The sequence below is a fragment of the Colossoma macropomum genome, unplaced genomic scaffold (assembly GCF_904425465.1).
Source record: "Colossoma macropomum unplaced genomic scaffold, Colossoma_macropomum, whole genome shotgun sequence".
Taxonomy (NCBI): Eukaryota; Metazoa; Chordata; class Actinopteri; order Characiformes; family Serrasalmidae; genus Colossoma; species Colossoma macropomum.
The window spans coordinates 38,121,373-38,138,747 of NW_023494790.1; the positions used below are offsets into that span (position 1 = coordinate 38,121,373).

General features: G+C 43.9%; 1 protein-coding gene across 2 annotated transcripts in view; it reads right to left on the minus strand.

The window, feature by feature from the left end:
* Window positions 1–2,826: 2,826 nt before the first annotated feature.
* The window catches only part of usp22 (ubiquitin specific peptidase 22), a 28,121-nt gene continuing 13,572 nt past the window's right edge, over window positions 2,827–17,375 (minus strand). The window contains exons 5-14 of one of the 2 annotated variants that reach the window (XR_005007383.1): window positions 12,823–12,989; window positions 12,051–12,198; window positions 11,177–11,282; window positions 10,103–10,261; window positions 7,301–7,427; window positions 7,117–7,208; window positions 6,556–6,618; window positions 5,800–5,949; window positions 3,213–5,456; window positions 2,827–2,839 (exon numbers count right to left, since the gene is read on the minus strand). Coding sequence is in view for 1 of the 2 variants with exons in the window: in XM_036573330.1 (XP_036429223.1) it covers window positions 5,414–5,456; window positions 5,800–5,949; window positions 6,556–6,618; window positions 7,117–7,208; window positions 7,301–7,427; window positions 10,103–10,261; window positions 11,177–11,282; window positions 12,051–12,198; window positions 12,823–12,989 (1,055 nt within the window). In the remaining variant the exon portion in view is untranslated. Of the gene's footprint in view, window positions 2,840–3,152; window positions 5,457–5,799; window positions 5,950–6,555; window positions 6,619–7,116; window positions 7,209–7,300; window positions 7,428–10,102; window positions 10,262–11,176; window positions 11,283–12,050; window positions 12,199–12,822; window positions 12,990–17,375 lie in introns of those variants that run through there. The other variant, XM_036573330.1, reaches the window with a different exon arrangement.

The window sequence follows — 17,375 nt, forward strand, 5'->3', positions numbered from 1 at the left end:
TATTTGATGATCTATATTATATCCATTAATCTGCGCTGTTCCTGCTCCGTTTTCGGCTAAAATAATACAAATCTTCATTTGTAACAGATATGAATAAATTGCTTATATTAAAAATGATTCTTTTACAAAAAAAATACCACGATGTATCTGGAAACGTAGCATTGCATTGTGTCAGTATTGTCCAGCGCTACACGCTACATACAGTCACAGTTTACTTTTATATTACTTTACATTCTATTCTAGTACTTTTCTCTATATTCTATTAAGGCAGTTCTGTTCTGCATTTCATATTAATATTTCATATTAATATGCCGGAGTCAGTGATGGCAAAAAACGCAGTTCTTCAAGGTATTTTTGCGATATATGATACGTTTTCCAATTAAACAGCACTAATTATGAATGTCTTTATAGTAAAACATGCAGCTGATCAGTGTTTAATACTGATGATAATAAACGATGCGCTCAGGAGAGAAAACTGGGGCGTCACTGACGACGATGACAAAAACCTCTCACTGAGGTCAAACACGACTAACACACAACTAACACACTAACACACAACTAACGCACACACACGACTAACACACTAACACACAACTAACGCACACACACGACTAACACACACACGACTAACACACAACTAACGCACACACACAACTAACACACACACGACTAACACACACACACACGACTAACACACTAACACACAACTAACGCACACACACAACTAACACACACACGACTAACACACACATGACTAATGCACACGACTAACACACACACAACTAACGCACACACACGACTAACACACACACGACTAACACACACACACGACTAACACACAACTAACACACACAACTAACACACACACGACTAACACACACACACACGACTAACACACAACTAACACACACAACTAACACACTAACACACAACTAACGCACACACACGACTAACACAACACACACAACTAACACACTAACACACAACTAACGCACACACATGACTAACACAACACACACAACTAACACACTAACACAACTAACACACACACACGACTAACACAACACACACAACTAACACACTAACACACAACTAATGCACACACACGACTAACACAACACACACAACACACTAACACACAACTAACGCACACACACGACTAACACACAAACACACGACTAACACACACACACACGACTAACACTAACACACAACTAACGCACACACACGACTAACACACACGACTAACACACACACACACACGACTAACACACACACACACGACTAACACACACACACACGACTAATACACACGACTAACACACACACGACTAACACACACAACTAACACACACACACACGACTAACACGACTAACACACACACAACTAACACACACGACTAATGCACACGACTAACACACACACACGACTAACGCACACGACTAATGCACACGACTAACACACACACGACTAACACACACAACTAACACACACACGACTAACACACACACGACTAACACACACGACTAACACACACGACTAACACACACACGACTAACACACACACGACTAACACACACACAACTAACACACACGACTAACACACACGACTAACACACACACGACTAACACACACACACACGACTAACACACACACGACTAACACACACACACGACTAACACACACACACGCGACTAACACACACGACTAACACACACACACGACTAACACACACAACTAACACACACACACGACTAACACACACACGACTAACACACACACACACGACTAACACACACACGACTAACACACACACACACGACTAACACACACGACTAACACACACACACGACTAACACAACAACACACAACTAACGCAACACACACAACTAACACACAAACACACGACTAACACACACACACACGACTAACACTAACACACAACTAACGAACACACACGACTAACGCACACACACGACTAACACAACACACACAACACACTAACACACAACTAACGCACACACACGACTAACACACAAACACACGACTAACACTAACACACAACTAACGCACACACACGACTAACACACACGACTAACACACACACGACTAACACACACACACACGACTAACACACACGACTAACACACACACACGACTAACACACACACGACTAATACACACACACGACTAATACACACACACGACTAATACACACACACGACTAACACACACGACTAATGCACACGACTAACACACACACACGACTAACACACACACGACTAACACACACAACTAACACACACACGACTAACACTAACACACGACTAACACACACACACGACTAACACACACGACTAACACACACACACGACTAACACACACACGACTAACACACACACACACGACTAACACACACAACTAACACACACACACGACTAACACACACACGACTAACACACACACACACGACTAACACACACACGACTAACACACACACGACTAACACACACACGACTAACACACACACACGACTAACACAACAACACACAACTAACGCACACACACGACTAACACACACACACACGACTAACACTAACACACAACTAACGAACACACACGACTAACACACACACACGACTAACACACACGACTAACACACACACACACACACGACTAACACTAACACACAACTAACGAACACACACGACTAACACACACACACGACTAACACACACACACACACGACTAACACACACACACACGACTAACACACACACACGACTACACGACTAACACACACACGACTAACACACACACACGACTAACACACACACCTAACGCACACGACTAATGCACACGACTAACACACACACGACTAACACACACACACGACTAACACACACAACTAACGCACACGACTAACACACACGACTAACACACACGACTAACACACACACGACTAACACACACACACACGACTAACACACACACACGACTAACACACACACACGACTAACACACACAAAAGCAGTTTTTTTTCATTTTTTCATTGATTTGTTTTACATACATACATATGATACATACGTACATACTATACATACATACATACATACATGATTAACATTTATAAAAACTCACTCGCCCGCCCCAAAGTCTTTTAGAATCCAGTTTAGACAGCATGCCGAGGTTAAGGTACTGATTCAGTACACACACACACACACACACACACAGAAACAGAGTGTCCGGAGTAACACTGCTCAGTCCAGCCTCGTCCGTATGCATTCTCCACCACTTACGCATCACGAGACGCCTTCAACCACCAACACTTCACCAAACACTCCGAAAAAAAAACAGAGGTGAGAGATCCAACACAGCTGTGTTTCCTAAAGGGGAAATCCACCCTTTTCCTAGAATTTCCCCCATAGTTCAGTGTGTGAGATGTAATCAGAGTGATTCAGAGTGGTTTGGTGTGAAATGGTTCAGATGTCTTTACAGTGGTGGTGATAGGAACCAGGGGTCGCCATGACTACAACACAAATATAGACATTTTATTTACTATCCAGAACCACCAGTGAACCTACACGAGTCTTCTGAGTTTTTACACAGCAAAAGTCACAGAACTTCCGTTTAAAATGGCCATTAATTAAAATGATTCATTTTCCAGATGTCTGTGAATCTTTGACTGAGAAGCACTAATAATAATAAAGCTAAACTCATAATAGAGGAGAATGTCAGTTGGAGTTTGATGAATAATGATTAACAATTATCAGAAAACGCTAAACCAGCTTCTAAGACTGAACTTTGGAGGTGTGTCTGCAGATTCTTTGAGGAACTGAAAGTGAGTCTCCTGAAGAGAATGGAAGCTGGAATAAAGGGAAAGAGTGACTCACTGACTCACACAGCTGAGAGTAGATTTAGCTGCTGAGGATTCTGTGGGGTTTTCTGTTAAACGCTGTCATTTCCGCGTTATCTAGCACTCCCTTTATGATTCAGTGCTGCCAGGCCGGGAGGGTGAAGCTAACAGGAGCTTCGTCCAAGAAACATGAAGCTCCACCTCACCTTTACAAACTGCCGTTAACGCTACATCACTGGAGCTCAACATGTTTGGAGAATGCTAACTGCTAATTCTGTTACATCACCGCATTGCGCTGAGAGACGGGGGAGAGTTAGGACCGTCCTGCACACCCAGACAGAAAAAGCAGGTATGAGCTCTTGGACTCCCACTTCCAGATGACTGTGGCATCTTTCAGCTGCTCAGGAACAAAAGACTCGCAGTGCGATCTGGTCCACATTGGGCTGCTGTTCACTAGAAATTACGAGTGCCCTCAACATCACTCTGGAATTTGGACACTAGGAGAAAAATGATGGACAAATATAATGGAGCCCTAAACACAAACAGACCGTTTACATTTCACTGTCTGTAAGGGAGCTTTTAGAGATGGACGTCTGGTTCCTATCACCACCACTATGAATGACTTGTTTACATCTTGACCACTTAATTATGCAGAAATTTTGAAAATTTGGTGGAATTCCCCATTTGACCAAAAAAAAAAAACTGAGGACACATTATTACAAGCATAACACAGACAGGGATGTGTGGGATGTTTGTGAGGGTGGGTTCGGGCAAAGTATCGTAAACACAAGAATTCCATGACTTATAAAAATATATGTATATATACACATGATATATTTCCCTGCCCTAAAACAACAAAGGAAAAAAGAGAGATGGAGCGATGAGAGCGAAAGGAACACGGGAACAACCGCGTACCTCCTTTCTCACGCTCTGCCCATCCAAATGGAAAAGAAAAGAAAGAAAAGCATGTGCTGGACTCACAATTATACAGTATCTCAAAACTCAAATTCACAGATGATTCAAAACAACAACAGAATGATTTTCCACATTTAATACCAGAGTCTGCTTTTTTCGCCTGCATTCAGACCCAAAATGCAAAATGCAAAATAAAATTCAAAAGAAAGGAATATCTTCCCTCATCGTTTGTGATTTGAAATGCTTGGTCATTCTGAGGTCAGGAGGAAGAGGGATCAACGCTAAAAGCCAAAGAACAAAGCGAATGTGCGGAAAAAGCACAAGAAAAAAACGAGGCTGAGCGGCCGCTGGCCGTCCGTCGCTCCGCTCGTCTGTATGGAGAGGAAAAGAAACAGCTGAAGGAGTTTAGACGCTCCTCCTTTCGCCTTCTGTCAAGTAGATTCTGTTACTCAGTGCAGACGGATTTAGCCGTTCAGCTATGCAGGATTTTCTTCTTTGATTTCTTTTTGTTTTTTTAAAGTAACGTTACGATATTTATTCATTTTCTCTGTTTCTCGTGGCTGGACTCGCACGAGGGGTCCACTTCTTCTCACTCTCGGGTTCTCTTTAAGGTGTTCAGCTTCAAATCTGCTTCCACAAATTATTCGTACTCGAGGAACTGCTTATGATAGAACAACAGGTACCTGCAAAAAACAACAATAACGTTTATCAACATAAAACAGTTACAACTCCAAATCCATGTTTCTAATAAAGTGGCCAGTTAGAGAAAGCACAAGGGAGGTGTTTCCAATAAAGTGGTCAGTGAGTGGAAGTGTGTTTCCAATAAAGTGACCAGTGTGTGGAAATAGGTGTTACCAATAAAGTGGCCAGTGAGTGGAAGTAGGTGTTTCCAATAAAGTGGCCAGTGAGTGGAAGTAGGTGTTTCCAATAAAGTGGCCAGTGAGTGGAAGTAGGTGTTTCCAAAGAATGAAAGATGTTTCTACTGTGACGCCTGTAAGCTGTGAGTGTTAATAGAGGGTGACCCACCCTTCACTGTCCAGCACGTCTTTAATGCTGGCTTTAGTGATGATGGCGTCATCACACTTAAACCATTGGTCCTTGTGCTGGCGGATGAACGTGGTGTAGTGGCCACTCTCCAGCGTGCCCTGATGGTTCACTACAGCAAACAGAGAGTATCTACAGAGAGAGAGACAGTTACACACTCGCTCATCCTGAACCGGACCACCCTGCACACTGTACACGACAATAAGGAGCTACAGATAACAGCGTCACAGCAAATACACACTCGGCTAAGGAAACACGCGCTACAGATCAGGATTAACTGTCTGACTGTAGAAATCTTTCATCAAGGTGATTTTAATTATCTGATGTGTGACACGACCGCAAACCAGTTTTCTTCATGTGAAATAAAAAAGAATAAAAATAAAATATAAACTTTAATAATTTCATACAAAAATAAAAGAAAACTGACTTTCAAAAAGTTACAGCTAAGAGTTTAACTGAAATAAACTGAGACAATAAGAGATTCACTTAAAGAGATAAATACAAGAAGAAAGTGGAATTTTAATTAAAGCTTGAAAACAGAGATTCGGTTTAAGTGTTTGTTATAAGTGTGCATAGAAATCGGCCGCTGTTTATAAACGATTCAGCCTAAAGCAGAGCGAGTGCAGACGTTGGGGGGGGTGTCTCTACCGGACGGAGGGTCTGAGCTCTAACAGTCTCAGAACCCCATGTGGAGGCTGTACTGCACCACTGCAGGTGAGACACTGAGGGGGCACTTACTTGTTATCATTGTTTAGTGAGTCTACAGGCTGCTGATACTGTCCGTTCATCCGACTCTCTTTACTGTGAACAGACACACACACACACACACACACACACACACACACACACACACACACTGCATTAGTGTTCACTTCTCAGTTACACTGTCCTCAACACACACACTTTATAAACACTTTATAAACTTTATTTTAGCACTCAGGTAATTACATTAACGATCTCTCAGAGAGACAGAGAGATGGAGAGAGTGAGTGAGAGAGAGAGACACATATGAAAATATTTTTAAAATTGTCTGGTTGGAAAAACATTTATCTAAATATTTATTAGTTTTGCCTTAATTTTCTTTACACCTCAATTCCAAACTGCTATTCTACAGATATTCTATAGATTTCTATCATAATTATTTTTCTATCAAATGAAACACTGAGAGTTCTTAAACTCTGTAATGTTCTAAATGCTCCTTTTTTTCTTGTTCCTTCCTGATGACGTTTTGGCAAAACTGTCAAAAGACTTTATATCTCAATAAGATTTTTGTCTGCACCATCCATCCCGTTCACTCACCTGGACGCCATGAAGGGGGTCATGTCGAGCTCTAAGGGAAAAGACACGTAGGTGGTGATCTTCCTGCGGAGTTTGGCCGAATGCTCAAAGCGCTGGACGGCGGGAGAAACGGAGCGAGAGAGACGGGTTAGAACAGAGCCTCTAAACGGCGAAGAGAAACTCGGGCTGGAAGACACACTCTCACCTTAAGGTGGAAACAGGCCACGATGGGGAGCCTCTTCATCGTCAGCTGCTTGGTTGACTCTTGGTAACTATGGCAACCGCTGCATTTGATCTTGGCGCTGCTGCCTAAGTGCTCAGGTCGAGTAAATCTGCAGTGGAGGAGAGACGGTCAGCGCTGCAGACACACTGTGTTACTAGGACCTCATCAGAGCTGCAGATCAGGAGACGTGCGCTGTAGGGACTCGAGTCCTGTTCTGATGGGACTAGTTTTATATGGGGGGGAGGGGCTGATGTGATTATTACGGTTGTTTTAGTCCCGTCTGAATGTGCAATGTCCGTCATTTTTACTGACTGCACTGCGTCATTAAAGATTCTGTCGGCTTCTACCTTCAATGAAACGAGCCATAAAAATAACTTAGATTATATTAATCCTGTGTGAATCGACATGTCTGTAAAAAAAGGCCATCATTTCCTGTGGAAACAAAGTTTATTAAGTATGACACTCGATTACGTGCTTCCTTGTGTTCTCTGAGGAAGCTGAAATCAGCTTCTTATTCACCAGCTTCCTGTTCTAATTCTCTCATTCCACCTTAAATAGTGAGGCAGTTATTATTGTAACGCCTGACCCTGCACTCACACCAGCAGCAACTTTTCGCCTCTTGTTACCCAAATTGTTGATCACTCATCGCCTGTGGGCGTTTCTGAACTCCAACTGACCTTAGGTTGCCATGGTTTCACTGACGAAGCACAAATCAGATGTGTTTCCACTAAAGTTAGAAATGCTGGTGAGAAATCTCTCGAGTGCTTCTGTTTATGTAATCCCGGTCTGTGCAGTCAGTCTGTGAGGAAAACGGCATTCGGGCTTCATGATTTCTGTCTGTCTGCGCCGAAACACCGCCGCCATTATTCCACCTCTAGTAGGAACAGTTATCTAGGAACCAAAAACGGAGTGTACTGTTTCACAGTGGGGAAGATAAAGCGCGTACTACGCTGCTCAATGCTCGATTCCTATTGGTAATTGCCACGTTACTTCGCTCCTTATTTGCACAAAGTTAAACTCCACTCTACTTTGTTGCGTTGCTGACTCCGCCCACTTCGTGTGACCTATGTTCGCGCTGCCTCCTGTCGTCAGAAATTGCAGCTCTCATCAAAAATGAATGACCTCCGGCCGGCCTGTCGCGTCGCGGCCAGTGTGGACGCAGGGTCAGACCCCAGACTGTAACTGCTGCACCAGTTAAGGTGGATCAGGAAAATGTGAACAGGAAGCTGAATTCAGGCTCGTTGTTCTCCAGGACTAAAATCAGGCTGATATCGAACATTACTGTCCTGTCTCACACGCACAGCTCAGAACAGGCAGAAATCACAGAAATACGTTTGATTTACTGGATGAAGTTGACTGTTTGCTGTGAATTCCCAGCTAATGGAGATAATGACGCACTGCATTCAGACAGAGAGGTAAATATTTAGAGTAAACAAAGTAATAAAACCTTTGATTTCGCTGTTAAGTTATATGTAAATTAATGCATTTACTGTATAAAGCGTGCATTACCAACTATACTGCTCTGATTTCTGTGAAGGACTGAATCACAGAACTGGATCTCAGATATAAACATGAAGTTTGGGGGAAAAAATAGGGTCAATTATTACAAAATCTCTGAACATGAACTTTTTGAGTCATCTGTCATTATAACACCCTGATAATATGTTCATATGAGCTGCTCTCTGCACAAATCTGGGGATCAGCTCCTGCACAGACTCCTGGGTGAGTCAGTCAACTAATTATCCAGTAATTAATAACAAGAACATGCAGCACCACTGACAACAAACTCTACTGCCGCTTTTCTTGTCTATCTACAGTCGGGCTGAAACATCCTCTGATCGCTGTCGTACTGCAGTCTGGAACATCCTCTGTGTTTGTGTTGTCTTACAGGGTTTATTAAGGGTTTTTTATTCATTCACATTTGAATGTTCCCTTTATTTGCTTGTCAAATATTCAAATATATTCTGATTCCAAAAAATAAAAATAAGAATAAAAAGAAGATAAATAGCTGCAGTAAACAGCAGATTTCAAAGTCAATGTCAGTGTCCTAAATCCACCAGGGGGCACTCAGCATACATTATCAAGCGTCCCCGAAAAAAAACACGCTGTTTAAACCAGATATTCTCAGTCTGGGGGTCTGGTGGTCTTCAAAAAAGGTACTGAGGTCTGTTCTGACGTATCCTTGAGAAGGATTTATCAGTAAAATCTGCAGGCTGGTGTCATTATGAGATGAAGAGAGAAGCTGAGCTGAAAACGCGACTGCAGTGACAGTAAACGTCTGCGAGTGATGCGGCTGCAGTAGATATAGATCAGCCACGCAGCTAAACTACCTAATTAATATTAGATTATTATCTTACTGGCTGGTCAGAAAGGTCATCATTCCTCACATGAGAACACATTTCTGCCCATTAGTGTTATCCTGTTATTACTATATATGTGTATATGTATGTACATACATGTTTATATTCATAAACACATCGCCTTGTTCAGAATGACCACGCATCTAAAGACCTGTCAGATATTTAAAAATATTTCCATATAATTCTAATTAAAGCCAAAATAAATCCTTGTTTAGTTAGTTTATGGTCAGCAGTGCTATGGTCTTCCCTCTGTCTGGTAATCACTGTTTGTGATAACATTACTAACTAACACACGAAGAGCCACAGCGGAGACGGTTTTTTACACTCAATTTAACGAATATTTCGATGTTAAATTTTAATGTGAGAGCCCGAATGAAGGGCTGGACGCAGGGTGAGCTCTGAACAGTGGACATGCGGTGAGCACCTGCGTAAGCAGTCTGTTAGCGTGGTCGCTCCAGTGGGGTGGCTCTCTCCATTCACCACGCTGCCGTCAGAGCCGGGGCTGAGCGGCCAGAACGGAGTGGAGGAACCAGGCAGGTCCAGACTGATGTCCCAAAATGGGTCTATTGTTGTGGATACGCCGCTACAACAGCGACAAAACAAGAACAAAGACAGAGTGGTGAGAGTTCTTATAGAGTTCAGCTTTAAGGGGAGAATATACTGAAGTATATACTGAAGGGACTGAGACTGAAAGAGAGAGATTCAGAGTGGTTAAACTGCAGAGACTCAGATGTCTTTACAATGGTGGTGATAGGAACCAGGCGTCGCCATGACTACAATACAAATATAGACATTTTATTTACTATCCAGAACCACCAGTGAACCTACACGAGTCTTCTGAGGTTATATGGAATGTTGATGATGAAAATAGTGGAAAATCTGAAATAATAAGTTTTCTTTGGGGACTATTTTGCCTCACAGCGCCCTGCATGTATCCCTCCACCATGAATGGAGTTTAAGTTCTCTAAATCTATCATAAAACAGTGTCTCAGTCATCAGGCAGTGAATTCATAACCATTTCATGTAGGAACTTTCTGTGAGGGAGCTTTTAGAGGTGGACGTCTGGTTCCTATCACCACCACTGTGAACAGTTCTGACTCGGTAAGTTTCTCTAGAACAGAGCGTTTCACACCAAACCACTCTGAACCTCTCTGAACCGCTCTGAACGCTCTGATTACATCTTAACCACTTAATTATTCTGACATTTTGGAAAATGGGTGGAAGTTCCTTTGAACACCAGATGGCATCAGAGTGTAACTCAGCGTGTGTAAGTCTGGGGCAGCAACAGAAAAACAGCCTTATATTACACAGTCACACAGCAGAGCACTGAATATTTCATACTTCATATTCCGATGTATTGATTTGTGCTTCTGCTGTAACTAAAGCAGATCCGCTCATATGAGCAGACACACACACACACACACACACACACACACACACACACAAGAGAATCCCCGCCCCCGCCCCCACACCCCACCCTCTCTCAGGGCGGTCTTACTGGCAGGCTTGGCAGGTGACGTCGGACTGCAGGCCACCGGTGAAGATTTGGTCGATGATGCAGTTGCAGTGGTTGGGGTTGTTGGCCTTCTTCCCGTTGTCGTCTCCTTGGTGGACGTCAGCGCAGCACATGAACACAGACAGAGCGTAATTAAAGCCTGAGGCTCGTTCTGCTCGAGGAACGCGCCCCACTCACTCACTCGCTTGCTCGCTCACTCACCCCTCCCTCTATCACTCGCTGTTATTTCCTAGGTGATTGTTGTGCCATGGTGATGCTAAGTTGTTAAGCAGCTGCTTTGGTATCTCTGGTGGTTGCTAGGGTGCTGCTAGACAGTTGGTATGGTATTTTAAGTGGTGTGAGGGAGTCCCAGGTGGTTGCTAATGTATTGCTACTCGGGTTCTAATGTATCCAAGGTGGTTGCGAATGACGCAAGAGGCATGCACAAATTTTTGGCCACAAAGTTTCATCATTCATACGTATGGAACAACAAAAATCAGACTTTCAGACATCCAATCAGAAAGCTGTATACAAGCCCACATCTCTCAATCAGACCGAATGTTCTGGCATCAATACCTAGAAAACTGCAGGACGAATTAGCACAAAAAATTAGGCAGAAAAATAACATTATGCTGCTTGAAATTACATGACACAGTTTGAAGGTGTGATAATTTTAGCATGCTGGGTATTAGCTTCCGTTACTGATTAGCTACATTAGCCTTGTAGCTCCAATGCTAAAACTCATGAGACCAGCGATCTAATCTATCACAGCAGGAGATCTGTGAGACGGGTATAAAGCTCAGTCGGCTGGTTGGGTCCATAAGCTACCTCTCCTGCGTGTGTCTCGCTGACGGTAGCTCTGTGGTGGCAGCTCTACCTTTACAGTGGCGGTGCAGCACGTCCAGGGCAGCGATGAGGAACTCGTGAGCGTCCTGCTGCTCGTAGCCAGCCAGGTGGCGCGCGTGTGTCCACACCAGGTGCAGCAGCCGGAAGGGAATGTGGGGCGAGCGATGGCCCGAGTAGAACTGAGAGAGAGAGAGAGAGAGAGAGAGAGATTATTAGATAATGCATAGCGGACAATTAGCCACAATATCACAGCACAGGCACGTGTGGCCACAGCAGATACAGACTACACATCTAATGACCTAGTTCAGCTACTTTAAGGCTACCCTATAGAAAAGCACTGACCAATACAATGAGACGCTCTGGAGCAGCTGCATGTGATCCTAAGGTCTCCATGCCCAATGCCCAGCGTGGACTAGAGGGGTATAAAGCCCCAAAACAGGGTTCTGTGCAGGTTTTTTGCACACGAAGGTACAAACTATGTAAATGAACCCTCAAAAGTACAACGATGAAACCTGTAATGCTCAGTCCAATTAATATTGTTTACATATTTGCTTAATTTTAAATAGATGTTCCAATTTGTTAATGTTTCTATATATTTTATGTCTTCTAAGAAAATGACTTGTGCCTTAAATGAGTTCCGTCGTCCTTTAGAGGCAGCAGTGGAAATAACCACATTTTGGAAATTACCAAAATACAAATAACTTTAACATTTATTTTTGCATATATTTTAGCATTTCTTTTGTAATTCTGTCATTTTTTAATGAAAAACGTATTTCATGGTTAAATGCTTAGCGTGTTCTCACCTCCTGAAAGAGCTGCGACATCTCACACACAAGGCAGGAGTTCGCCTGCATCTCACACTTGTGTCTGTCGGAAAGGAAGAAGTCCCTCAGCAGAGGAGTGTGGGTCAGAGCCTGGACTATACAGTTCATAAAGCAGGTGTTCCCCAGGTTTATTAACCCCCTCAGACCTGAGATAGAGAGAGAGACGAAGAGAGGGAGAGAGAGAGATTTTTATTTATTATAGGGTCTCATTTATAAGACATCCCAGAATGAACATCTGTTCATAATACACTGTAATATACTATTATAACCAGTAATATACAGTAATATCTTGTAATATACTGTAATAACTATAAAATACAGTAATACTCTGTAATTAATCTGTACATTCTTAACATGAACGGTATTATAAGTAAGTCTGATCCTTTCACTGCCACAACCAGAGCAGCACTGTGGAGAACCGTCCTTCAGAACCTGGCAGGTGATGAGCAGCACATGAGCTGATATCTTCTCCTCAGACTGTTTCTCATTTGTGCTCATACTGTACTGTGTGAGCCAGAGACCCTCCGTTTATTCATTTGCAGTTAAATCATCCATTAAATATAATATTATTCATTTTTCATTGTCAGGAACAAAGCAGAAAACACAAAAAGTGAATTAGGAAATTAATTTAAATCAGTGTTCAGTGAGTCTCTTTCCCTTTATTCCAGCTTCCATTCTTGTCAGGAGACTCTCTTTCAGTTCCTCAAAGAATCTGCAGACACACCTCCAAAGTTCAGTCTTAGAAGCTGATACACTTTTTGCAAACAATAAAAAAGTAAAACAAACCCTTTTAGCCTGTTCAGATCTGAGTCTGCAGACATACTCTGTAGTTCACTGCTGGAAACATTTATACGCAGATCAGTAAAATGAAGGCGGAGTTTAAAAGCAACACTCATTTCTGTGTTTGTGCTTCATGAATAATTTAAATCACCTGTGTTCAAGCGTTTACCCGGTTTTATAAACGAGCGCCCTGGGTGAGAGCGCCCTTGGTGAGAGAGCGCCCTAGGTAGGAGTGAGCCCTAGGTAGGAGAGCGCCCTAGGTAGGAGAGAGCCCCAGGTGAGAGAGAGAGCCCTAGGTGAGAGAGCCCTAGGTGAGAGAGCGCCCTAGGTGAGAGAGTGCCCTAGGTTAGAGCGCCCTAGGTTAGAGAGCGCCCTAGGTTAGAGAGCGCCCTAGGTTGAGAGAGCCCTAGGTGAGAGAGTGCCCTAGGTGAGAGAGTGCCCTAGGTGGGAGAGAGCCCTAGGTTAGAGAGCGCCCTAGGTGAGAGAGCGCCCTAGGTGAGAGCGCCCTAGGTGAGAGAGAGCCCTAGGTGAGAGAGAGCCCTAGGTGAGAGAGCCCTAGGTGAGAGAGCGCCCTAGGTGAGAGAGTGCCCTAGGTGAGAGAGTGCCCTAGGTTAGAGAGTGCCCTAGGTTGAGAGCGAGCCCTAGGTGAGAGCGCCCTAGGTGAGAGAGCGCCCAGGTGAGAGAGCGCCCAGGTGAGAGAGCGCCCTAGGTTAGAGAGCGCCCTAGGTTGAGAGCACCCTAGGTTAGAGAACACCCTAGGTTGAGAGAGCCCTAGGTGAGAGCGCCCTAGGTGAGAGCGCCCTAGGTGAGAGAGCACCCTAGGTGAGAGAGCGCCCTAGGTTGAGAGAGCCCTAGGTGAGAGCGCCCTAGGTGAGAGAGCGCCCTAGGTTGAGAGAGCCCTAGGTGAGACAGCACCCTAGGTGAGAGAGCGCCCTAGGTTGAGAGAGCCCTAGGTGAGAGGGGGCCTGTGGAGTTGGGATGAGTGCACTTCAGACGGCGTGAAGGCCGAACTCCTGCTAAAAGGCTAAAAGGTGTCCTCTGCCTGAACTCCAGCTCTACAGCTCCCAGACATCTGCTCCTTCTCGTCTAGTTAAAGAAGGCGGAGAGGGAGTCGGAGACGGAGGGAGGAAAAACAAGTGGTCCTGCTGTGAACACCTGCACTGCCGAGATGGAGACGAAGAAAAAAGAAAAACAGAGACAGAAAAGATTTGCAGTTTACAAAGAGGTGAAACGTCTCAGTCTGGATCAGAATAACCAGAAGACGCATCGGGGGGGAGATAACAGCACAGCACAAGCACAGGTTAACCAAAAGTATAAATATACAAGAATGTGCTGATAAAATGTGCTGTCACGCTGCATTGTAACCAGTTCAGTGTATTAAAGAGAAGAACTGTTTCTGTTGGGCTGTTTCAGGACTTTTATGTTGAAGAGCCTGAATGTGGGGGCAGTGGTGGGTTTTCTGGAGTAGAGCAGAGTGTTTTAGCTGTTGGCGCTGGAGAGGCTGGGTTTCTTCTCGCCGTGTTCGGAGCTGTTTTCAGCAAATTAAAAATAAAGCTGCGTTACGGACAGAAACATCGAGACGTCCGAGTTCCTCCTGAGAACCCCGAACAGTGCAGCATTTTACAGCTTGTCTTCGATGACAGCCCAGATTTAGAAAATTTAAAAAAAAAATGAGAAAGAAAAGAAAAACCGGTGAGATGCTGCGCAAACGACCAGAGAGACCCACAAATGTGAGACTTTTCTGTTAAACGTTACGATAACCACTGTTTTATATTAGTTTAATGATGTTTCAGTGTATTTTGGCCCTTTTTATCATAACAAGCATAATAATCTCTAGCAGTGCTGACGACTCAGGAGCTAAATTGCCTGTTCCACCTTAAATAGTTCAGCAGGACTGAGGTGCCTAAATGTAACTGCTGCTCCATTTAAGGTGGAACGTGAAAATGCGAACGAGAATCTGGTGAATATCTGACTTCAGCTTCATATCACTGAAGAATTAGGGGTGGGTGATAATAAATAATTGCCCCCCTCTTTGAAGTCACATGATCCCTAAATGTAACTAAAGCCCAGCAGTGAGGAGCTGAACTTAACCCTCCTCTGCTGTCACTGCAGACTGGCAGGGTCGCCTACAGAGCAGCGCTGGTAGCTGTTAATGAAGTGATGCTCTTTTTATTTGAGGGTCCCATTTCAGAGGGAAGATTTCAACCACTACCCTGTAACTCAGTTCCAAGGGGCAACACTCGAAAACAAGGGGTAAGAATAAGAAATGGGACAGGGCCAAACATTTTGATGCCCTCCCTCAAATCACGATATACAAGAACATGACCATGAGTCCTCGCGCTGCAGCTGAGCTCAGGGGAGACGGGTATGTTGTCTTCAGGAAATGAGATCTTTCCATCAGCCTGTTTTCACAGAGGTGCAGATGTTCCTCCTGAGCGCTCTGTGGTGCAGCAAGCAGTCAGTGAGCTCTGCGGTTTGGGGAGCTGTGGGTGCTGCTGTGAATGTGAAACAGTCTGCTGTGGCACTGCAGAGCTCTGACCGGCTCTGAGTCAGTGAATCAGTGAGTCAGTGAATCAGTAGTGGAGCTGCTGGATCTGTAGCTTCTCTCTGAACACCTCACTGCTTCACTAAGAGTCCTTAGAGCTCGACTCCTAACGCTGCATTCACCCACATCTGTAACACAATCACACTGTAACTCTGGATAAGAGCGTCTGCACTGAATATAAATATACATTTATTAGAGATCACCTAAAGGAAAGTGCCACCAAATTATCAAACTTTCTGCATCAAAATGTAAACAGAGATTCAGAGTGTTTTGGTGTGAAATGGTTCAGATGTCTTTACAGTGGTGGTGATAGGAACCAGGGGTCGCCATGACTACAACACAAACATAGACATTTTATTTACTATCCAAAACACCAGTGAACCTAAACGAGTCTTCTGAGATTATATGGAATGTTGATGATGGGAAATAGTGGAAAATTTGGGCTTTTAGAGGTGGACGTCTGGTTCCTATCACCACCACTGTGAACAATTCTGACTCAGTAAGTTTCTCTAGAACAGAGCGTTTCACACCAAACCACTCTGAACCGCTCTGATTACATCTTAACCACTTAATTATGCAGACATTTCTGAAAAATTACCCTTTAAGAGAAAGACAAGGAAAAAGCAAAGAGAGAGAGAGAGAGAGGGAGAGGGAGAGAGAGAGACACACAGCAGACACTCTGAAGAGGAGAAATGTCTGAGGTCTGATGTTCAGAGAACGAGGCCACTTTGTGTTTCCCTTACAATCTGCAATCTCCTCACATCCTCACTGAGCTCAGACTCATTTAGGAAGATTAAACTGCACTGAACTGTACAGAACACTATAGCTCTGAGGAGAGAGAGAGAGAGAGAGAGAGAGAGAGAGAGAGAGAGAACAGTGAGAGACAGAGAGAGAGAGAGAGAGGGAACAGTGAGAGACAGAGAGAGAGAGAGAGAGAACAGGGAGACACACAGAGAGAGAGAGAGAGAGAGAACAGTGAGAGAGAGAGAGAGAGAGAGAGAGAGAGAACAGGGAGACACAGAGAGAGAGAGAGAGAGAGAGAGAGAACAGGGAGACACAGAGAGAGAGAGAGAGAGAGAGAGAGAGAGAGAGAGAACAGTGAGAGAGAGAGAGAGAACAGTGAGAGACAGAGAGAGAGAGAGAGAGAGAGAGAGAGAGAGAGACCCTCTGACCACCTTTAAATCTTTTTACCTAATTTTTAAAACGC